Source organism: Pieris napi, chromosome 1 (genome assembly GCF_905475465.1).
Source record: "Pieris napi chromosome 1, ilPieNapi1.2, whole genome shotgun sequence".
NCBI classification, from domain to species: domain Eukaryota; kingdom Metazoa; phylum Arthropoda; class Insecta; order Lepidoptera; family Pieridae; genus Pieris; species Pieris napi.
The window spans coordinates 9046193-9071446 of record NC_062234.1 but is presented as its reverse complement, the minus strand read 5'-3'; the positions used below and the strand labels follow the sequence as shown (position 1 = coordinate 9071446).

Genomic DNA, 25254 nt, shown 5'->3' with positions numbered 1-25254 from the left:
AAATGTTTTGGGCCACCAATCCCACTGATAATTTTACTATGATTCTAATATGTCTACCATGAGTGCAAAAATTTCTATAACAAACTAAATAAAATGTTGACAAAGGTTACTAGCCGAAAACAACTGCCAAACTACGTAAATCAGGACATTGCTTTTTCTTATTTACGCATTAGAATGGCATTAGAAAGTAAAGGACCAACATATTCCTTCGTTTGCGTATTAAACGACATATCTATATGCCTATTCTCATATAATCGAAAATTCTTACAGCGCCCCTGTGTTTGCCTAATCGTTGCATACTAATATTCGACGCCGACGTTTTGTACGTTAGCGTTATTAACTTACGAGTCCAATTTCCAATCTCCAAGTGACTTATAGTCTACAGATACTGCAAGTTGTTTCATTTTATAAGGTAAATAAATAATACACACCATTCCTATATATTACGTATTTATTTATATTTTCAAAGGTACAATATATTACATCGTCCGAACGTCGTTCATCTTACATTCCTTGTAATGACTACGCACTTTAGATCGGGTTGGAAAAAAAAAGCATTACACTTATAACTACGCTAATTCAACTCGGAAGTCAATACTGTGAGAATACATATTAAATAAAGATTATGCATTTCATAACTTGAATATATCTTTGTCATGTTATGAATAAACGAAAATATTTACAAAGAGTAAGAGGATAATATGGAATAACATAACGTTCACAACAGCGTAGAGTAATCTGGTTTAGGAATAAATGAAGGCATGACTCGACTTCGACTCGACTAATCACTTCATAAACAGTTAAATAAGTAATTCCAATGTGTATGAAGCAATCTGCGCACACGCCTATGATAAAGATACTAGTCCTAGCTAATGCTAGATCTATTTCACAACTGATCTATGAGCATTAAATATCACTAAGCACATGTATAACGTCGTGCCACTCCACACAATGTCAAGCATTTAGTTATAAAAAATATCTAAATTCATTAAAATTTAGAATCGTGTTTCCTAAAATACCCTCTTACTTATAATAAACAGTGTGTTATTATAAGTAAGAGGTGAGTCTAAACGTGAACTTTCTAGATAAACAATTTTGAATTATTAAGACACTAGCGTTTAAACTACGCAAAGATTTAGAAAAGAAGATTAATGCAAATTGGGGTCGAAATTGTTCAATTTTATGTGTCGATTAATTTACGAATAATCTTAAGACAAACCCCTATTTACAAAAGATGTTAATTAATTCCTACACTACTTTGGCATCTCCGCGGACGTATTCGAAAAAAATTGTGCTCAAAAAGTTACAAAATTTCAATACAAAAAGTAAATTAGGCCTTTACAAATAAATGCTTTGTCATGGAATAATGGTCAATAATTCATAGTCTTACAATCGTTGTTCTTAATATAAATTTAATACTAGATCGCTCGATTATAGTGCTATACCGCTCGTGACATTCTTAAATGACCAATCTGAAAGTCGTAAATAATAAATATATAGAAAACTATACAAGAATGTCAAATTACAAGTTAACCCCGGAAGCTTATTTACATCACAAAATGGAGATCGCATTAGTATATAGAAATTTAGAAAGTGTAATACTTGTCCTTAAATTTGGGATGTTGTCTCTGTTTAAAGTTAGCGTAATGAAAGAGACAGGTAGAATTATTTATATTTAGTGAAACCGCTCCAGAAATGGCACTGAGTTAATCTCATGAAATTCCGAGTCACTTTATAAAGTACATTTCTTCAACACATTACGATATGTCGAATTGAAACCTTGAAATGAAAACACTGTGTTAAAACTCTACACAAAGGTGTTTAGCAACAAGGCCAAAGCAAGAGTATCCGACAATTCCCATCCGGTTTTAGTCTAATGACCTACTGAGTATAAGGATGTCTAAGTATGTGACCAAAATCAGAAGTCATAAACCGGAAATAGGTCCAAATTGGAAACGGAAATTCCATATCTAAACCATTTTAGATACATCCGCCTACAAATGAGGCACTATGATATCACAAAAAAAAACATATTTTTAAAAATAGAATGTCACATGAAACTACCTTTAACGGTAAAAAATCGTGTCGCATTACGTCAAAATGAAATCGTATCGTATATTCGATTATTTCTGAGTGAATAAGATTTTTATAAAGGATACATACGTAAACATCTTTATATAATTAGAATTAGACAATGTTACCACGTTCCTTACGCTGGTATACGGTTAGTCACGTGTGAGTTACGGTGGGTGCGAAGCCGACGCTTAACGCGATTAGAACAAACCTTTCTTTTTCTTATCCTTCTTTTCCTTGCCGTCCATTGTTCTGTAATTGGAAAACCAAACCATTTAATAAATACACAAATCAATATGGAATTGATAATGTTTTATTGAAGTTGGTGAACTGACACATGCAAAAATAGAAATTAAACCACCTCGAAAAGCGCCTTAATTTTTTTTTTATTTAAATTTGTCTAGACTTCTTCATATAGCCCATACTTATCACCGTTAAATTTTTCATTGAATGCATTTTTTTGTTGAAATTAAGATAATTTTTTATTTATACATTTACTAATACTGAGATGAAGGATTTCACACTTAGGTATTGGCAAATGTGATACCTACAACGAGCCATCGACCTGACACATGGCCCAGGTCATTTAAATTTTTAGGTTTTGGTTTTTAAAAAATACTCCAAATCTAATCTCAAAAACGGAATAAGTATGCCAAAAACATTGGATTTCATCCATCCAATACATCCGGGCGACTCGATTTATGTATTTTCTGTCGGCTTTCCAAATCCAGTTTTCATCCGCATCACCTTGATGGCTGGAAAACTTCCACATTCACTCCACCCAAAGGCCGGTAAAGCATTCACTAATAAAATGAGTGTCCATGGTCTGCAGTGCTTGCTTTTTATGGCCGCCTATCCTATAAAAACTAATAAAATACTGACTCCTTGCTATTGGCCTCCAAAGATCGGCGTCGCAGATCGTCAAGCGAGAGCCCGGTCTCCCTCTCCCAGGCAGATTGTTCCGCTTGCAGGGCCCTCTGTCTCTCCTCCAACTCCCGCGCTTGGGCCTCCAGAGCGCGTCGCGTGGCTTCGTGCCGTCTAGCCAATTCAGCTTCGGACTCTTTGAGCTTTGCACGCTTCTCGCGGACTTTGGACTCAAACACCTGTAAATTATATAAACCTCTAAAAATCGAATCTTATAAAAATTATGTTGATATGTGATTATACAAAATATATCCAATTTTAAATAGAAAATGTATTCCAATGTTACAATACAATCTTTTTAAGTGATATTCCCATACCACATTGATCCGGACATCGCGAAAGCTATGTACCCTTAGCACAAAGAAATTATTAGGTAGGCATTAAAACTAATCGGAAACACGAAAGTAATAGAAAACTAATAGTTTTGCATATTGTCATTTGCATTTGCATATTGACAGTATCGAATTGACATATTGACATTGACAGCTTTATAGTTTATAGCTTGTGTGTGGTTTCTAAGACGGTTTTAAGCATTTTGCTACAAAATAATACCTGTTCCATTTCACTTTCCATTTTCTTCATTTTCTGATCATGTTCCCTCTTTTCCTCCTCCATCTGAGCTAACGGATTCCTGTAACGAAACCATGTTTATAATAACTACAAAATTGATTTCTACACACTCGTATAAAAACCACACATTTAAATCGAGTGTGACATGCGAGGGGATTTTAAAGTAATGTGTTCATCAAAATTTTTTTTAATTATATTGCAATTTTACCGAATAAATATGGGACATTGTGTCATTTAAGGGTATTATTGCAAAGTTAATCTAAAGTAGGAGGAATGGATTAAATATTGAGATTATTTTAAGTGCTTCAACGGAAAAGCCGATGCGATGACGTTTATGAATGCTTTGATATGCAAACGTACATGCACTACAAATATACACGACACTAAAGTTACACTTTCAAAAACCAGCATGCAAAGACATAAAAGACCAATATTTGGAAACTATAAATTTCCGTTAATGTAGTCTGTGCGGAAAAGGAACTGTCGTGGATTGGATTGCCCAGTGATGCGGAATATTTTTTTTTTTTAATATGACAACACAGTTACATCACTTTAGTTCGAAAGCAATATTGATTTGAAAAATTAAGTATATAATTTTTATGAAATTATAAAATGACGAAAAGGGGCCTCATAGCCTAGCGGTCTTATTAAGTGGCAGCTAGGTGAGGGGTACCGGGTTCGATTCCCGGTTCGAGGGCAAGTTTTAATTTAATTTAAATTTGTTCTCGGCCTTTGGGAGGGTTGTGCGGTACGACGGTCCAATTTCTAAAGACAAGCACGAATTATAAAAAATCCTATACTTGACGCTGGCTAATGCACAAATTGTGCCAGAGCCATTAAAAATCACGAAAAGTCAAAAGTTATATCAGTTCGCATAATCGCCACGTCGAGTCCCTTTCCGGTACTCTAATGTTAACGGTCAGAAAATTAAATGTTTTCAAATTATTCCTAATAAAACATAATATATATGTGGATGCGATGAGACTTACCAGACGGTCATGAAACTGTTCATCAATCCTTGCGGGCAGAAACTGAACACCAACACAACCAGTTAGCATACCAATGGCTGTGCATACGCAGTGACATCAAGCAATGTATGTGTGTGTGTTTTTTTTTATTTGATTTTATGTAAAATTAAGAAGCTTTTCATGTTTTAGTTAAACTGTAAATGATCCGTTCAAAGATCAACGATAAATTACGAGACATTCTTGTATATAGGATTCGTCTGCTTGCTGAGTCAATTTCGAAGAATTTTGGTAGAATGAAAGTGCTTTGGTATTAACATTTTGTTAGACTAGTGAGTAAACAAGCCAAACATTGGCGATTATGCAAACGAACAAAAAAACGTGCAACATTCCTGGGCTGTGATTGTTTATTCAGTCCGTGTGCAAATTTTGACCAAATTTACATTACACGTGCATTGTTTAAATAAAAACTGGGGTCGAGTCAATTGTTACAACGCAAAATTACAATTGCTTTAATGCCACTGCGATGTTAGTATTATGATTTATGAGGTGGTCATGGATATTTTAATGAGCGTACAATTTGTGGATTGTTTATTAAAAATTCCATGACATTATGATGTCCTGGTGATTATTTATCTATAAAGCAATTTTATGTTCTATCCGTCGAAGAACGTCATCAAAATTTAAATAAAAACTCGATGATAATGCCAACCTTAGGAAAGAGACAATAAAAGTTTATTGCACATACTTTTACATTTTTCCTCTTTTTGAATAGCCAAAACGCCTTTATATACAAGCACAGACGTTCAGTAATTTTTGCCATTGCCATGCCATTTTAACATTTGAATTGGCTCCAATTATTTGTTTTTTAATAGGAAATTTCTTCGAAAGAATGTACAATTATGAAATATGTTTTTGCCAAAGCTCTTAACAAATCTAAAACCAAATTTTATTTCTAACAAATTTTTCAGAAATGTTTTAATTTATGTGTTTCTCTGTCCCTGTGTTACCTTCTATAATGCCCAAAAATTCAATAATCTCCTTCCTAAGATGTCTATCGCCAATTACTTATAGAGTAATTTAATCTTTAATTTTTTTAATTAATTTTCGCTAATCACCAAAACATCCACGTATTTCATTTCTGCATGCCCAAGCGCATATATATAACTAATAGAGTGGAAAAGAAAATAGCGAGCTCGAAGATGACCAGACATGCAGCAATGTAACACAATCTTGGTTTACGATTAATGTATAATTTCCGAATACAATAACTTACGAATAACTGACCGTTATTTACGATAGATATTCCAAATCGTCTTCACAAGAATAAAGATGTAGATTTTTCATAATAATAGGCTGATATAATTGTTTTGTTTTGGTGCTGCTTGGGGGGTTGCTTAAAAACATGTGAAAGACAATTGAAGACACTTTTTAACGTACGGTAATTATTCGTAAGTTGGTTATGGTAATCGGCATGTCTGGTCACCTTGAAGTGACGACATATGTAAATACCAACCCCGTCTACTTAGGTTGTTAGTCATCATGCCTCCATTTATAACTAAGAGCGCTATTATTGAAAAGTAGAGGAAACTTAAGGATAGTATTTTTCATACAATTTAGTTCTTATTTCAAAACGCATCATAACTCAGTTTTAGTTATTGTCATACATACAATATTCATAATCAAATACAACAGATCTTAAAACCAGCCGTATCGCGTTCTGGAATACGAGCCAATACGTAAATCACATTGTCTTCAAGTCGAATGTACAGTAGTTCGTTACTTGTTAACAAACATTCGAAATTTGAAAAACGTATCTAGTATCTTATTAAGGTGTATAATTAGATACCCTACACATTTTATCAAACTCGAGTGTACGTTAACAACAAGAATACCATAATTTCTTTAAATGAACCTCAAAAACATTTTAAAAAAAGTAATTCCAATAACGTGTCACAAGGTCAATAAAGGTCACATGACCTTCGGTGGCCCTAAAATATGACAATGCGATATATCAAAGTGAAAATATACATACTTATTAGAATTGATCCTGTGCGGTTTGCCGTCGTGTGAAAGACCAGCTAACTTGCGACATCTATAATTTTCATAGTGGACTGAGCTGGTAACATCTTTCAGGTCCTGAAGATGAGTCCTTATTACCATGTTCCGTAGCGCCAAGAAATCGCAGTGCTCGAGATTTTCAACTGGAATTTGTTATTATTTATCAGGAAACACATACAATGTATTTTCTTATTGGTTAATTTAAAACAAAAGATTGTGCCAGTATACGTGTAAATAGTTGTAGTAAATATTAAAAAAATTAATTTCTTAATCAAACAATTTACAGTGGCCACTTTGTCAAACAATCATTTAATTTACGTCGCTTGGGTATTTTCTAATACACGTATGTATTAACGTGGTATAATTGAATCAGACAGGCCCCGTACTCTAAAACTCTCAATAGCGATTCCAATGACAAAACCAATAATAAACTTAATTGGCAGAATTCAATATTGCCAACCTTTTATTGGTCTGGGCTTCTTACAATAATTGGAAACACCTATATTCCAGGACGACTATATTTTATTGTCACTATATTTGTATATTTAAAATAAAAATTCTATTATTATATTTTTATTCTCGAATCGTATCTGGGACTTGATACTGACATTAGCTCACGCTTTATCACGTTCGTTCATACAAATTCGTTTAGCGTCAGCGATCGGGTGGGACGCCTGTCGAAGTGATTATGTATTAAACCCTTAGTAACAATTTGGATCTAAAGGTAACGTAGCGCCATAAAGCAATGTTCCAGATTCGCAATTTCAAATGGGATTCATTGAGGTTTATTAGCTTTAAGTGGACAGTAAATACATTTTCAATTGGCTGTTCCGCATTTCAATTAAATCGTTCAGGTAATTGGAATATATGAAATGCATAAATTGAATGAAATTGATCGGAATGCATTTAACAATTTTTCAAAGTTATTCAGGCTATTTGAGTTACGGATTACGCGCACATTACCATAATTTTTTTTATTAAGCATAATTTCAATTGATTTTATGTGTATTTTGAGATTGTAGTTTGTACTGCCCAACCAAATGGCGAGTTTCAAATCTAACCAAGCTTTTAAAACCAGTGACTAATCTTAATGATTTTTTTTATATTTTTTATTATTTATAATACTTGAGACCCCTTAGATACATTTGTATCAATACTTTATGCTTTTGTGTAATGAAAAAGCAAGGATCAAAGCAGCAGTGTTGATAATTCGGCCTACCCTCTGCAATACCCCAAGGGTACTTCCGGCCCCGAATACGTTTTCCATCCTGTTCGATGACCGTATTGGCACCGACCACCGCGAATGGCACTCTGTTCCGAAGCGTCTTAGTCGCATCTCCTTCGCCCTCCTCACCCGTACTCTCCGGAAAGTCATAGATTTTGATCTTGTGCTGATTTATTTCTTTCATTATCTAGAAATATATAGAAAATATTTAATTTAAACTTGGTAAATAGTATATTACTCAAATCAATGAAAGCACCCTAAACACTTCTAGATTATATTTTGGGCACGTTTACTATCGTAAAGTATCGTATGTAATAAGTTTTATAAGTTTTCTTGTACCAAATCTCAAACCCATCAATTCTATAATGAAAGGTTACGCTTTTCGTTGGATGTCCCTATTACTCTTCTACGTTCGTTTTGCCAATCTTACCCTTTTTAATATCAAAGTAGAGAAAGAGACTAAGGTAATTAAACAAAATTTATAAGAAATAGTATTAAAAAATTCACTACCAAAATATTCTGATGAAAATTAATTTCCCATCGCATTTCATACGAAATTAAGTCACTGATTAAACCTAATGAATTGGTTAACTATTTGAAAAGCGAATAAAATCTCAAAGCTAACCTGCTCTTTAAATTCCATACACTCCTCTGGCGTCATGGTATCCGCTTTAGCAATAACTGGTATTATATTGACTTTATCGCCGAGCCGCTGCATGAACTCTACATCGAGGGGTTTCAAGCCATGTCCGCTCGGCGCAATAAAGTAGAGGCAGCAATGGACTCGCGTGTCAGGTGGCGCCGCTTGACGCGTCACGCGAGACTCCGCGTTGAGAAACTCTTCGTATTTCGATTCCACGAAGTCGATGATCGGTTGCCAGCTATAAAGGAGTTTTACAAAATTAAACGCTTTTACTATTTCATATGGGCTCAGCAGGGATTTTTACTTTAGGAATTTCCGCAATATACGGGTTTCTTCATAATGTGGGAAATCGTATCAAGCTAATTGTCCTGTTGCATTGATTTTTAACAATGACCATTTAGACCCATAGTAAATCACACTTATGCTGTTAGTAATGATATCAATGAATTCATTTTTGCTGACACAAATATTATTTAAATGCAAACATGTATGACAATGTTGAATTAGAATTACTCACTAGGTGTGGCAATATTTATTTTTTTGAAAGTGCGAAAGAAAATATGTAATTGTTAATTTTCAAATATACGAAACGTTCGCCTTACAATTATAATCCAATTTACAAGATTACATTCGTTGTTTTAGAACGTACGAATAACAATTTCAACTTTCGTTTTCACTTATTAGTTCTGACTAGAACAAGTTTTAGTCATGCACTGAAAAAGCATCTTTATGAATATTTAATTATTATATAATCCGGTTATGTTACCACTAACATGTTTTTAAAGCAACTCGAAACAACTAATTACACCACGACTCGTTTGTAGTAGAAGAACTATAATATTAATATTACATAAAAAAAAGTAATAAACAATAAAACAATTTTAAACTATGCTTGTTGGGCGGGGTCTTGCGTTCGAATCCTGGGCACTTATATATTTTTCTTTTAATATCTAAAAGTATTTCCTAAATAGTCTAACTTTCTGATAAAACCAGAGAATGTTTCATGGGTCACATAAGTCATACCAAACACCAAGTCTCGACTCTTAACAACGGCATTTGTCAGGCACAGATGGCTGACCTACTTGCCTATAATGAAAATTATTTACTGAACTGAGACCAAGGTGGAAGCGCCTGCGCTTTAATTTCCTTTTATATATCTCTATATATATAAAATTCTCGTGACACAATGTTCGTTCCAAACAAACCGAAACGGCTCGACCGATTCTTATGAATTTTTTAATGCAGATTCAGTTAGTCCCCCCCCCCTAAATTTTTATTTTTTATACAAAATATTTTTGTTTTATGATATAGCATACAAAAATACATACAACCATTAGTTGTCACCCCTCTACCATCAACCCCTATTTTTATTATTGTAGATAGTTACTTTTATTGAACTAAAAAAATGTTTCCTAGAAATTCTATACATGGCAAAACGTTTGCCGGGTCAGCTATATAAAAAGACAGCTTCTTTAGCTAAGGAAAGTTGACATAGACATAGGAATAATATATTACCAGTTACTATTATCCACCGCGTCCCCAAATCCTGGCGTATCAACGATCGTCAACGTTAGATTAACGCCATTTTCCTTCAACAGAACAATACTAGTCTCCACACCAACTGTCTTCTTAACCCGGAGCGAGGGTCCAGGGTGTTTGTCCTTATCGTAAACATCGGTCAGGAACAACGAGTTTATTAATGTAGACTTTCCCAAACCGGTTTCACCTGAAAGTTACGAAATCAGGTGTTATCCAAATAGTAAGTAAAAAAAATTAAGTTTAAATACCTATCAAAATTTACATAGGTACAGGTACCCAATCAATGCGTGCAATGGGATACCGATTTTGATGAAACATGGACAGTACCAAACTGTAAAATACCTGTATGAGTTTCCGAGAAATTTGTGGAAATTGGTACTTGGACGCGTAAAAAGATCATCATTTAAATATCATCCCATTTCCAACATCCATGCAGGTTAAACTGTCCCATTTTTGAAGACTTTTAAAATATAATTACAAATATCCCGTCCGATAGAAACAATGTGGTAGCTAGTTGATCCATCGATTATATGTATAACCATTTAACTCCATATAAACAAAGCAAAAAATAAAAGTGTAGGCCATAAAACCCTGGGCATTTCACTCATCATTTTTATATTGGGTAATTAGGTAATTATCTTTTTGTGTCAACCAAACATAAAGTACTCGTTTTCACGGGAATCAACACAAGGAAGGTATAATAACTTACTTACGTATATAGTATTTATAGTTATATCTTATATAATGTTAAAAATATGAGTGATGGTGTGTGTCATAAAATTTGAGTGAATATAAGAGAACTGTTTGCATGTTCTTCATGCTTTGTTTGATGCAGATAAATCCTCGGCTCTCACATATATGGAAATGTTTGAGAGAAAGCTTAAAAGGAAGTGTTTACAATAATTGTATCTGACATTTCAAGTTTAAATTAAGTAATGAATATTTGTGTTGTCTGGATTGGTAATTGTGCGGTGCGGATATTTTTGTACGAAAATTGTATGAAAAAAGTTAACTTGAATGTCTCCCGAATAGACGCATGGGTCATATAAAATGATTATTATATCAATTAGCCCATGATCTTAGAATTTTAATAAAAATTATAATTTTTTTATTATATATTGTCACGGTCTTTCATTAACCGGCTTTCATCGCAAACTTATTAAGGACTATAGTTCACTTTGGAAGTTGCTATTATATTCAGAGCTAAACTAGTAGAAAAAATTAAGCAAATAGCGAGATAGGGCCTTTGAAAAACACACTTAATGGCATAAGCGATATCATTTACGTCAATCTATTTGAGAGAAAAAGGAATTCCAGCCTTAACACAAGCTTTTAATTATAATACCTATAAGGAGGTATCGTTTCAGAAGAGTGCTTATGCTCAAACGTTTCAAAACTGATATGGTTTTTATGTAAAAGGGAGTCATTTTAGAAAAACTTACCAACAACCATCAAAGTGAATTCAAAGCCCTTTTTGACAGCTTTCCTGTATACTTGGTTCGGCAGATTTGCAAAGCCGACGTAACCATCTAGTTCTTTGGTTTTGGGTTTTTCTATTTTAGGTAGTTCTGGTTTTGGGGCGACTGGTGGGTGATCGGGCTTCTGAAAAATTAAAACGCTTTATATATTTTCATACAATAACCATTTTTATAAACTTTAAATAAACTAAATATGTTCGTGTAGTGCTTAGAAAGTAACTATTGCGTACTGATATAATATGATTAGGTTTATTCAGTCTTAAATGTCCATAATCAACATATCATTACATAACTAACAGTTCAGACAAACGTTACTTTACTTTTTATTTGGTAAATTATTTTGTTAATAATTAAATTGTTCTAAATTAGAAGAAAAAACAATGACTCACGTTCAATAGACACAAATTTTCAGTTTCTAATTAATTCACCAATTCTTTATCTAAGAAATTATTCTTACGCCAGGAATCAAACCTTCTGGTTAAACGCATTGAACTGGTAATTAGTGAATCTCGATATGCTAAAATGTGAATTACTCAAACTAAACGGTTAAAGCTCCAATTCTACAAAATGAACCAGAACTAATCAAAAACATTGATTAGCATCAGTTTTGCATTAACAAGTCTATTGGAATAACAACTTTATTGAGGAATACGGACCAACGATAAGAGGGACAGAGGCCGACTTCAGAACTTTTAAGACTAATATAAAAAAAATCCTTTATATGCTGGTTTTAGTTACAGTACAAAATTCCTAAAAGGCTGCACACAGAAGTACATAGTCGTTTTAAGTAAGAGGTCAGTTATTACCTTAATTATATTCTCTGTACTCCTGAGTGGCGCAGCAGGCGGAGCTGATGTTGGTACCGGCGGGGCGGGCATCTGTGGCGGGTTGGGTTTTATGTCAACTGATGCGCTACTAATCAACTTCGCTGTACCATTCGCTTCTACGTGATTGTTCTCTTGCGGCTCGGGGAGAGTCGCCGAGCGTTTCGCGAGCGCGTCCTTAAGGGACGAGGGCGCTAGCGGCGGAGCGGGCGGCGTAGTGTTTGGCAGCCCTGTTGCGCTCACCCCGCCGCTGCTTACTGATTCAGACTTGAAGAACAGCTCGCGTTTACTTTGTAACTGCAAAAAACACACACAAGTTAGCATTTCGTATGAGAAAATCAAATTGAATCTTATGGAAATCTAATTAAGGTGTATTAATTTTAAATAGATATTCCGACTGTCTATTAAAATATGTCAGCCATTTATAGTACTTTAGATTTTTAAATAGACATTTAAAACTAATTAAAACATACATCAGCGCTACATAGTATCGTAAACAGAGAAGGTAATAAACAAGAATTTGACGTCACGTATAATTCCTTTATCAAATAACTCCCACTGTGAGACATGAATTCATTTTGTGAAACAAGAGGCACTATAGCGATATAATCTTGGCTCAGGCTACAGCTGGGTATATGGCGTCAGATGACTCATCGATACCAAGGCAAAACGTGCAATGCTACCCATAGCGATTAATCATTGAATGCATTTAGATCCAAACACGTATACGTTGAGTACCTCATACACAATATTAAATCAATTGTTACATGTTGAATCGAAATAATACAAAACCAGTAAACTTAAACCAGTTCTTAAGTTGCGTGTCCTCTGACTAGTGATTTAAAAGCAAGTGTACTTTTTATTTCTCGCCCGTGATCAAACAGGCTAAATTACACAACAAAGTAACGTAGACGTAAATATAAATAAAAGTATCCAAAAGTCACTTTCACACAATTCATTAATGACTGCATAAATAAAACAAGAAATCTAACAGTAGTACATCTCACAATAATGCTTATTAGATCCGCAAAGGTATGATTTACTATCGGCCTAACACTTGTATCAGAAAATTACAGCAATTGCACTAATGATTGACCTGGATCGAAGTCAGTTCGCTAACAACTTCGAGGTTCTTTGAGGAAACGAAAATGTAAGTACCGTTACTAAAGGCTCAAAATGGGAGTCTCATTTCACTACGGTTTTATGTAAATGAGTATTATGCGAGTGCAAAATTCCATTCGGCCATATATCGAATGCTGTACTTGAAGAATACATAATAATTATCAAAGTTGTAACGTAGCCGTATAAAAACATAATTTAAACACAGTATATATGCTAATTTAAGATTTTTAATGACTGCCAAAATTTTTGCTACAATTACATTTCTTACTGGTGTAAGGTTTCGGTACAAATATGTTTCGTAGCGTATTTACGAAGTATGCAGTCTACACAAGTTATGCTGGTAATATCTAATTCATTTCATAAAAAAAACCATTGTACCAGCCTCCTTTCTCCATGACACAATAAAAAACTGTTAACAATGGTAAAGTACTTACAGTATTGAATTCATGCTCCGGATTGTGATTTTTTTTCCTTACCATATTAAACAACTTATTTAAATACATCACAAAACAGTAAACCGTCTAAATTAGACCACATTGAACGAATTAATGAGGAAACACAAGACGAGCAAACATATTTTAGGGTTGATAAGAACTAGATTAATTGACCTTCACAAATAGCATAAAATAACATGACACACCGGCATTATTTATAACAACAAATTCTTTATTTTTGAATCTAGAAGACTAATTAACGTCATTCATTCTTAAGGTCTAAAATTGAGTGTATTGTTTGGATTAGGCTAATGGGCCTACATGTTATGTGTTTAACTTAAATGTAATAAACTAATTGTTGAAAACTTCTATAAATCACTTCTCATAATAAATAACAGTTTTTTTTTATTATCATCAATTAATATAAACTGTACCCGTTACACCCTTCGAATACTCATCGCTTAAGAATGAAATCTAAGAACTGATTGCTATTTAGAACACTGGAGAGATCTTGATAAAGCTGCTCTCTTTTGAAACATTTTCAGTATAGTTTCTTTTCGTGTTTTAGCGTCTATGGGAAGCATTGTTGTCGAAGGTGTATTCATTAGGTGACAAAGTGAGACAGAGCATGAAGTGTACAATGTAGTCATGCTACATTAAACAATATGGCACCTGGGGACTCATTTAATAGCGATGGGTTGGACCTTGGTATCCCCCTAAAGAGTTAATAGTTGCATTAAATAGTACAATTGCGTTGTGAAGGTCTATATGCCTAACCACAGACCGCAAATAATATAGCTAATCTAGTTCACATTAGAAAATAAGTGTGTTTCTGTGCTTAAATTACTACTAAAAATCCATACCGTTTGACCGGTATGTATGTCTACTATACATATAAATATAGAACTACATATTACTTTAAAGTCGATGTCATCGTCTCAATCGGAATCCTATTAGTAAGACACTAGAGTGTAGCGGTAATAAATAATCATGACAAGTCAAGTAGAATTGTCTGCACCACGTCTTGTCAATCGAGCCTAGTTCCGTTGTATGTAAATTCAATAGTAAAGCAATTCAGAGGCTTCCGGTAGATGAGGACCCTTCTTACATTTTAAGTATTCAGTATAGTCATATGTTTCACTATTAGCGACAATAACGACAAACCAAACTTTTAAGGTCTTGATCTCAGATTTCTGTATCATTTTTCGTCATCATTTATTTTTTTAATAGGCAAGTAGGTGATCAGCTTGCTGTGCCTGGCTCACGCTGTCGACTTTTTGAGTCAGTCGGTAAAAACTATAATCGGGTATTTAATTTAATGAAAAACGTACTAGTTTTCACGGAATTGAAATAACCCAAAAATACTGGTCGTATGAATTTTAACGTAAAATAAGCAACTAGGTCAATTTTGTTACTATAAAAAAATATGTAAATCTTGGCATCCCTTGATATATTTTTAGATAACAAAAATAAATTACTCATAGCGTACGGTAACACGATTTACCTACTAACAAGCCCAACCGGCTTCCTTAGTACCTGTGACTCATTGCGGTCACCGTAATAGCAAGAAAACTCTAACGAATCATAAACAAGATTGAAGAAGTCTGATTAAGGTTAGACATATGAGAATACTAGTGCGATAGTTATAAAACCTGTTTAAATATCACAAATTTTGTTACCTGCTATATGACTATATATTTTACTATACATTATCAACTGTTTTTGTCTTTTAGCAATACATTCACTATATTAAAAACTCTAAATCTGTTAATATTACTGTAATTTTCGTCTTATGTCATTCCATCAAAGCATTACTTCCAAGTTATCTTTATGTTAGGTTATTGCAAGTTATCAAATTAGCGGTTTATAGATTTTATCAATGGTGTACTCTAGCACATTTAAGCATTTTTAATTTTAAATACAGCTATTAATTTCAGAGTCAGATTCAGAAGCGAATTTAATGTTATTACACATATGTCGAAAACGTGTTAGATTTTGACATACCGGATCAAAGATTGCGTTAAGACTCAAATGTGAATTCCTAATTATCGCCATTTACTTGTTATTTAATTTCTTAACCTTATACTTAAAATAAGAATACATTTTTAGAATGAGTTTTGTACATACTACCAGCTTTATCGAATTAAGTCTGTGGTCATTGGTACTAACACTGTTACCAAAACAACATACGTTCCCTCAGCCACGGGAAGTAACATTAATAAATGCACGTGCGCTAACAATCATAGCGAACTGTTCAAGCTTTTCGTATTAACTTATATATATAACAGTACCTTATAGCTTGCTTGATTTCTATAATACATAAATTTACAGAGTTATTTCTATGTCTACTATTTATGGTAAGCAAATTTGTCGTGTTTGACAGTTGGAGTAATATCTAATTATTATCTAAGGTTACAATCATTAAATGTTGTTTTAAATATAATGATAATGATTCTTTTCATTAGGATAATACAAAAACCTCATTTAGTGGATAATGTCACGAAACAATGGTTGAGTATTCCTTCAACAAACACGACCAGTTCCGCATGATGTATTTTTCTTTGAAAGTTATTAATTAGCTATGCATTGAGCAATTGAAACACAAATACAAAAGAATGTTAATGAAATGCCTAAGTCTAAAGTATGGTTAAAATGATAAGAAAAGAAAGAAATGTATACACATTTATCTGTAGTTCAAAATTCAATCTCATTAACGAATCGATTAACAGTTAATTTGATATTACGGTTAATATGGTCTAAATATGTTTTGAAATCCTAGTTACGGAACAATAAGTATTTTTTTATAACAATGAACAAACCAGGATAATATAAAGAGACTCAGAACTCATTAAGGCATTAAGGCATTTTTATTAACAATATCTTTAATAATAATGAATCAGTAATAAAAAACTGGGTATTTGCTCACTTTTTAAAACATTAAATAAAATTAATAATGAGTCATCTGATTTCACTACGTCATGTCCAAAGACGATAACTGCAATTTAGGTCGACGCTGTTCATTTAACATCATTGTTACTTTCTCCACGATTGCACTTACATAGATATTATTGTATAATACGGTTTCTACATACAGAAGTCACTAGTTTTTTGTTCGATAAATCATGTCTGTGATGATACTAAGACGTTAAAAATATTATTAAGTGTTTGAGAATCCTCCATAGTCTACATGACCAGACAGACTATTATATTTAGACTAAGTGGAATCTCTATAACTCGAACCTCGTTAATAAGTCGAAAAAAATTGCTATTCCCTTCCGCTGTACCCTTAAATACCTGGTATCTCGAATTAATTTAGACTTTGTAACTCGGACAAAATGTTATTTACCTACGAAGTATTGATAATACATATGTATACTCTATAACTCGAATTTCAAAACGGAGACTGTAAATCGTAGTAAGTAAAATATAATGACGTCTTACTCGGAATTCTCCGAAATAATAGGAATTAAATCTAAAGTGAATGTATTGTTTTTGATTTGCACACGTGCATTGAATGAATACATTATTATAAAGTGGAAATATTCTGTACTAAACTAAACTGAATCTATAATATACCTGTGCCAGGACATGCTAGTCATGTGTATATTAAATTTAGTAATCATAAAAACCACTGCTTTTATGCAATGCTATTAAATAATGAACCGCTGTTTTGGTTGAATTGACGAAGGGATCTTTTATGCTCCTAATAACGAAAAAGTAACAAATATTAGAATTAACTTCATAGCTTATGGTATGATAAATAACAGAAGTGGGTGGATGATGTTCAGGCGTGGGTAAAACTGGGAACTTGAATGAATTAACAATAATTTTCTATAAAGGCTTTTCATAAGCCCGCAGACCTTGTAATGAACTTACTGAATAATATCATTATTATTTTACTTTCTTATTCTATATGAAAGCAAGGCGATAAGTAATTTTGTATGCTTCTATTTTTACCATGGATATGCAATGTAAATAACTTAGGTTAAATATATTAAAGACAAGCATACATTGACCCGGAACATATCTTATAGATCACACGTATACAGTGTCCATTTTGTCCTGCATTACAATCATCTGCAAACTACGTGGTTCAAAGGAAAACATTTCATCAGAATCGAATATATTTAACATAAATGTTTCGTTTTATCAGTTCAGACAATATATAAGTCTTGAAAGCATTAAGGTAATACATATACATATACAGGAGCGCTAATAAAGGTTAATTAAATTGACACTCAAGCATACAAAAACTACAATAAGTACAGCCGCCTCACGTATCGTAAAAATCTTGTAATACATATAACATTATATGTTTCAATTATTAATTATATTTCATTATTCTTCAGAGAATTTTCAAAGTATAACACGAAAGTTCAAATATTTAAAAATATAAAAATAAACAACAGTGTGAAAATATTTAACTTCATTATTTGAACACAGAACCTAATGCAAATCTTTACCGAGATACTAAAACGAAATTTGCCTCAAAAGATATTTAACCTATTTTCATACAATACTGAATCGCGAAAATCATGAAAACTGATATCGCTTTAAGACAATGTGATCTGAGACATAGTGCGGTTGTGATTTACTATAAGAACAAGTCAATGACCTAGTCGTCGGCTATTAGAAATGTATATGGATCGAGTTGTCACTAAGCCGATCAATAGCAGCAAATGTTTTAGAAAACAGACAACTTTCATGTTCATATCAAACACTATACTTGACATGTTATGTTCAACATTATGGCAAGGGAAATGTTAGTAGTATAATTGCCGTGGCATAACCAGCACCTTCAAACTGTGATACATAATTACTATAAAAAATATTCCTGAATTCAAAAAAGTTTTCTATATATAAAAGACGATGTGAGGTTCTTGTAAAATACTTTAATACAACAAAGCTATGGGAAATCAATATTGATATTTTGTCTATGTAAGATTAGCGCAAATAAAAAGGCAGAAGGCGCATCCAATATGGCTATAGTACTAATAGCTTGTATAGTGTATAGTAAAAAAACATAAAATAATATATGAGGGCATTTCTTTATAATAAAACGTTGCATGTTGTTATCTGGCTATCTAGGCGCCAACTTCGGGTAACTGTCGCTCACGTGTCGTGACGCTATCTACGACGATAAATCAATAAACATCTAACAATTAATTACATAATTCACCCTACAATTTACCTCTACTTTTCTGCGCAATGATAAATTTCGCCAAATCTCCCTGGGACTCGTCCATCCCACCTTGGATTTATCAATACCACTATCGCCAACACTACTCGCACATCTTGTGAGTTTAGTTTGTCCGTTAGATGCCATATTATCCATTCAGGTCACATAAACCGACTAAATGCACAAATAATCCCGCTCACAACACACATTTTGCACTCACTATAGGTTTTTATTAATAGAAACGTCTAATAAAATTAATTGTTATGATTTCATATTTTCACAATATTAGTTTTTCAATCTAGTTATCAATAAGATACGTAAAATGGTCTGTTTCAACTAAAAGTACGCTCACGTCTGTCGATTTGAGGTTAAGTTACCGGCAAAGCCGGCTGTTGGCAGGAAACAAGCTCCCTGGCCCTATCACGTGGAACGAAAGTACGAACAGATGTTTTTAAAGCCTACGCCCTTGTTTAGCCACTAATCACAACTTTTACTCGCTTACACGGCGTCACACACATATAAATGCTCAAACAAAACCTTTTAAAGTATTACAATTTGATTCACACTTATTTTATAAAAAATCTAAATATTATTAAAAATAAGACAGTTTATGTCAAGAGTTAGTGCGCGTGTGAAACGGTTAAAGTTAACTCAGGTATAAGTTAATTATAGCTGTACATTTATATAGGGAGATGTAAAAGGATCCTGAGCCCGTCACACTTATACTCAACAGGCACACAACGGCAAGGACAGTTTACACACTTAAGAAAAAGGCAAAAAGATAAAATACTATTGTCAATCTTATTTAAGTAACACGAAGGTCCAAGATTACCCGCATTTGATCATACTTATGTCCTTTTACTTCACAAATCAAAATGCAAGAAGAGAACGTGCCCTAACCGCTTTGCGGGCTTGATAAAAAATTTGAACGTCAATATGGCTTCTTTTAGCTACAGTGTTTCGATAACTTCGTAATAATTGTAGCGATTTGAGGTCAACTGTTTTAAGTTCTATTTCTTAAGTCTTATAAATTCCTCCGAACGTGCAAGTTGAATGACAGCATTCATAATTCGTTTTCTTATCTGTAGTCCTCCGTTTGTCAGTGATAACGTAATTGATAAGAAATTCTAAGAACGAGACAAACAAAAGGACTCATGATATCAGCACTTGTGTTGTAAATAGCTATGAATTATTTATGCCTATCTTCGAGCAAGTTTTGCATCTGCAAGAAAGATGTGTCTGTACTAACATAGCCGTACGATATGTTTATTGTATGCAAGTTTATATTAACTAACAAGACATGAGCGAAATAACATAAATGAAAACAACCTTGGATAAATTGACTTTTCAAATGACAAAGAACTTGTAAATCAAAGGACTCTAAGAAATTTCAGGTCAGGTTGACCCTGAAACAGTTAATGCTTAGTAGATTCGACACATGCGAACAGAATGCCCGCCGATACGGGTTATTTTTAACCCTGTAGACATCAGGGTCAGTCACCCGGTCTCTACTACAGCACAGACCAGTCCCAAGCACAAGGAACTTGCGTGGGAATAAACAATATCCTTAGGAAATAAACAAATTAAGCTTATCATTACAGAAAGAATCTTTGACTGCTGCCCTTAATTTATTACGAAGCCCGCACGATTCAAATTGCTAAAAAAATATATTTTTTATTTGTTAGTCAAAATTGATCAAAAATCAAATCACAGTAAGTTAAGAAAGTAAGTGTTCATGTTGGGTAAAGCGGGTAGGAATAATGTTTTACTGTATAAATGTCTATATGATCAACTCATGAAATCATTATTTTTGTTTATTATTTGCTAAACTATGTACTTATTCATTATTGATAAAGATAACTGCACTAGAATAAGAGTTATCTTAATTAATGTGTAACTAAGAATGGATTAGGTAAATGTATTTCATAATATTAAGTTATTAATGGCAGTCTTTAAAAATGTTAGTATTTTGATATGCACTAGATGCACTCATAGGGTACGTTTAGTTGTTATAACGAATACTCCCTTTTGGGGGTGCATTAACTTTAGTTAGGGGAGCGCACCGAGGGTGAATAAGATGTATGGCAAAAGGGGACTTACTGTAGCCGTGTCGGTGAGGGTGACTGTGGCTGAGGTGGGTCCAGTACTGGTAGTGGAATTATTGAGCGCACCAGTAACTATCTGGTTATTTGCACTTTGTTCTATAATCCTCTGTCGAAGTGCTAATCTTTCTAAACTTGCTAATCTGTGAGAACCACCTGTTCCTTCCCTATCCCTTTCCCTCAATCCGGCAGAACTAACACTACCAGCGCTAAACGATCCACTGTATTTGGGCAACGTCGGTGGCGGCACTGGCCTTGCCGACCCTCCTCTACCAAGTAAGGAGCCGCTGGATGTATATGCATAACTGCTTGGAGTTCCAAGTGTAGCTGTACGTGGAGCAGCGCCAATTCCATTAAGAGAACCGTTGGTACCATTGACGGTACCATTCACCGTCGCTGCACTGCCGTTCATCTCCTTAATACGTCATACGAGGTTTATAAACACACGAAAGAACACAAGAATACGATCGCGATCGGGCAATATAGGTGCGTTCGAGCGGGGTGCCCGTCGGAGGCGGTTTGACAGCTCCGCGATGCAGACAAGGCGCGCGGGTGGACTCATTCGGCGGCGCCCCGCTCACGCCTCGGTTATCGCGACCCCTTTGGTTCTTAAAGCTATTGGAATAAGACTTCAGTGGGAGGGTTGAAAATGCACTGTTGCTTCTCTGTCAAGGTCAACTCCTGAATTCTTGGCGAATTCAGTCATACCCCATTGTACTCATTTTTACATTACCTCACTACCGATTACTACGTTCAAGTTTAACGTTCAGCAATACCGCAATTAATTCAAGTACATACATAGCTAATATGTGGTAGCAAAGAAGTTGTAGTAGTTAAATATTGAAGCTAATGTAAATTTTGTTTGGAAATTGTTTGCAAATTATTAACAATAACGTGACGAAACATAAAACAATGGAGACTGTTCGTCATTCTGTCACATAAACATCTAGAATCTTTGTAAACTAAATGCAAATTAAATTCTTTATAATTTTCCAGGAATAAAATACAATTTCATAACTTGCACAATAAATAGTACAATATGTGTAACATTTAAAATTATAAAAAACAAAGTTCAATGACCTCAAATTAAAAAGATGTTGTCATTATAAAAAAAAGGACAGTTTCGTCTTACGATCTCCTTCCCGATACATGAAGTAAATTTTATTCATAAAGAAAATAAAGGTCTTATCTGATTAAGCTTTTTAAAGAAATCCACGTTTAGTTCATAAAATTTTATAATATTTCTTGCATTATCTAGAACTAACAAAAACCTTCAAGCCTATTCTGAATTCCAAAAATAATTATTACACCACATTATGCTGTTTTACGACAAATAAAAATATATTCAGTTCATATACGTCTAATCTCGGTGCTATTTTAAGTTCCCCAGTCACGAATTTATTAATCACGATCCACGGCACCAATTAACAATGTAAGGGCAAGGGTTTTGACTTGCTCTAATTGGTGTTAATTGTACGAGTTTACCTTTGGAATAGTAGAATTCTTGAATTGATGTAAATTAATAGAATATATTACCAACAAATTTATTATTATCCTCTCAAGCAACTTTGTCAATATTAAGTCAAGAAATTGTGTCGATTTCATCCTTATCGCACAACTGTTTTACATTACATATATCTATATATATAAAAGAAAGTCGTGTTTGTTACAACATTTATAACTCGAGAACAGCTGGACCGATTGCCATGGTTTTTGATTTGTTGGATTTGTTTCCGTCCCGAATAGCAGAATAAGCAATAAAATATCGGATAAGTTATCAAATAACAATAAATTAATTAATTAATTTTACGAATGCAAAAACCATATGGTGCCATCTGTTGACAAAACTCGCATCATTTTACGTCGAATTCGTGTCAGTTCAAGAAATTCCGATCTTGAGGTGAATGAGGAGATGCATAACCATGCTTTGATCCTGATCAAAAGATGTTGGATATCAGAAAGTGCTTAACATGCAGTATCGCCATATTGACGCTAGAGAGAAGATGCCTAAAGTGTAAAACTGCATGAAATCCTAAAATAAGTTAAATTAAAGTAACAACGATATTATAAGGTTGTAGGGCGGAACGAAGTTAGCCAGGTCAGCTAGTTTTATATAATGCACATTTTGTATATTAGAAGACAAAAGTACCCACAATATTTTAAATGGTAAAACTATACATAGGAATAGGAGATGATACTAAAACAACGTGACAGACAGCATGTTGTGATCATGGTCAAGCAATCGACCGTAACCTGCACCACGCATGCGCACAACTTTATTTAATTGATGCATGCGTGGAAACCTAAAGGGCAATTTTTACTGGGCTCGGCTAGCTAGGGCTCTTCTTTAAAAACATCTGTAAAATGTTCGCTGCATTCACCATAGGGCTACCTACCTATAAGTATATTTTATTTTATTTTTATTTATTTACACTTCGTTGCAAATAAAAGAAACACAATACATAAAAATTATAAGGGATGCAACGATTTATTTTAAATGATGTCTTCTATATTCAGAAAAGTCGCGTAACAGATAACATTCTAAGGGTTAAGTATTAAGCATAATTCCTATCCCTTAGGATGTTATCATCGTGCATTCGAATTTAATATCAGCTGTACGCCCATGCTATGGAGAAGTGTAGTCTACGTGTGTAAGAACCATACGCAGAAATTTCTCTGCTCAATTCAATGAATAAAATTATTTTATACGAAAATTCCTGTGATAGTGGTACAGGTATACTATATACTCATATAGAATCCACAATATCATGGTCCTTCATTAACTCAAGGCACAGACAATATGAAATAATTGAATCTATTATTGTTAATCTTTTATACATATTTATTATTATTTTTGCATACATTTTATTTAGAGCTAACCACACAAGTTCTATTACAGCTATCAGAATAAAACATCTAATAATTACTATTTATCAATGCATATTGCACATTTGCATTGGCGCCACCTATAATATGTTTCAAAGTACCTAAACATAGCCGCAAATTGAACAAGCCATTATTTATCTGCAACAAAGTGCATGCGACAGAACATAGATGGCAGCACAGCGTGTACTATATTAATATATTTAATTACATAGTAAAAATTGATTCAATTTATCGTACTGAAGTAGTTACTCGACATCAAATTATCACCAGTTATTTATGTTATATTAAAATTAACCACTTAGAATAACACAACAATACTTATACCAAGTTGTGGGAAATGTTTTGTATTGTAATTAACAATTTTAATACAACAAACTTGTAAGTTAGTGACACTAATGTAGTAGTTTATTAGTCCCTCTTATGTATTAATAAATTGTGATGTGTGGATATTTTACTTTTGTACTAGTTCTATGTAACTACTATTACGAAAGATAGATGATTTACCATCAGTTACATTACAGTGCGTTGAACATCACAGTACAGTGAAGGGATTAGCCAGATAAACGTAAACACGCAACATAGGAACTCTTACACTCTGTCTATTACGAGTACACTACGTTTGTTAACAAGCTCTCCCCAGGTACTCGTTACGCTAAGTCAAGTACGCCTGAAACGTGGGAAGTAGCACAATAACAATGACACACTGTTCTAGACTCAAGCCAGGATTCTGTGCACACTGAAATACAAACGCGAACGATCTTTTAAGTTTAATCAAAAAGAGATTTGCTAGGATTATATGTTCAAGCCTACGTTCAAGCTTATAGATTTTAGTCTAAAGATATATACTTTAAGGAATGTAGACAGCCACATATAACTCACAGAGTAAGTAATGATTTCGAAACACCTTCATGGAGAATGTACCTAATTCGGGTGACTTCTGCAGAAAAAACTTAATTAATTCTAAGCTACTTCTGGCATCTAACCTAAATACCATACGCATGTATAGTATTCATATATTAGATTGCCATAGAAGGCATCGTAAGTTAGCTACAACCATAGAGAGAGCCGATTGGAACTATCATACAATATTTAGAATATTAATTCATCTACAAAATTCGATCAGAAACCCTAGAAACTGCAATATTACCGTTTCATTTCAGTATGACGTATTCAAAGATTCGTAGTCTTAGCAATTTAAGTCAAAAATTTTGAATATTCAAATTACGTAA

General features: G+C 33.6%; 1 protein-coding gene across 10 annotated transcripts in view; it reads right to left on the bottom strand.

Annotated features, from left to right (window-relative positions):
• Nucleotides 1-433: 433 nt before the first annotated feature.
• The window catches only part of LOC125058368 (septin-7), a 30997-nt gene continuing 6176 nt past the window's right edge, over nt 434-25254 (bottom strand). For 4 of the 10 annotated variants that reach the window (XM_047663068.1, XM_047663009.1, XM_047662887.1 and 1 more), the window contains 11 exons: nt 12285-12599; nt 11443-11602; nt 9977-10187; nt 8444-8699; nt 7813-8005; nt 6568-6736; nt 4557-4598; nt 3550-3628; nt 2956-3176; nt 2285-2325; nt 434-1779 (listed from right to left, as the gene is read on the bottom strand). In XM_047663068.1, coding sequence (XP_047519024.1) covers nt 1733-1779; nt 2285-2325; nt 2956-3176; nt 3550-3628; nt 4557-4598; nt 6568-6736; nt 7813-8005; nt 8444-8699; nt 9977-10187; nt 11443-11602; nt 12285-12599 — 1734 coding nt within the window. In that variant the 3' untranslated portion in view covers nt 434-1732. Of the gene's footprint in view, nt 2326-2955; nt 3177-3549; nt 3629-4556; nt 4599-6567; nt 6737-7812; nt 8006-8443; nt 8700-9976; nt 10188-11442; nt 11603-12284; nt 12600-13858; nt 13919-19049; nt 19597-21137; nt 21670-25254 lie in introns of those variants that run through there. The other 6 variants (XM_047662482.1, XM_047662540.1, XM_047662747.1 and 3 more) reach the window with 6 other exon arrangements.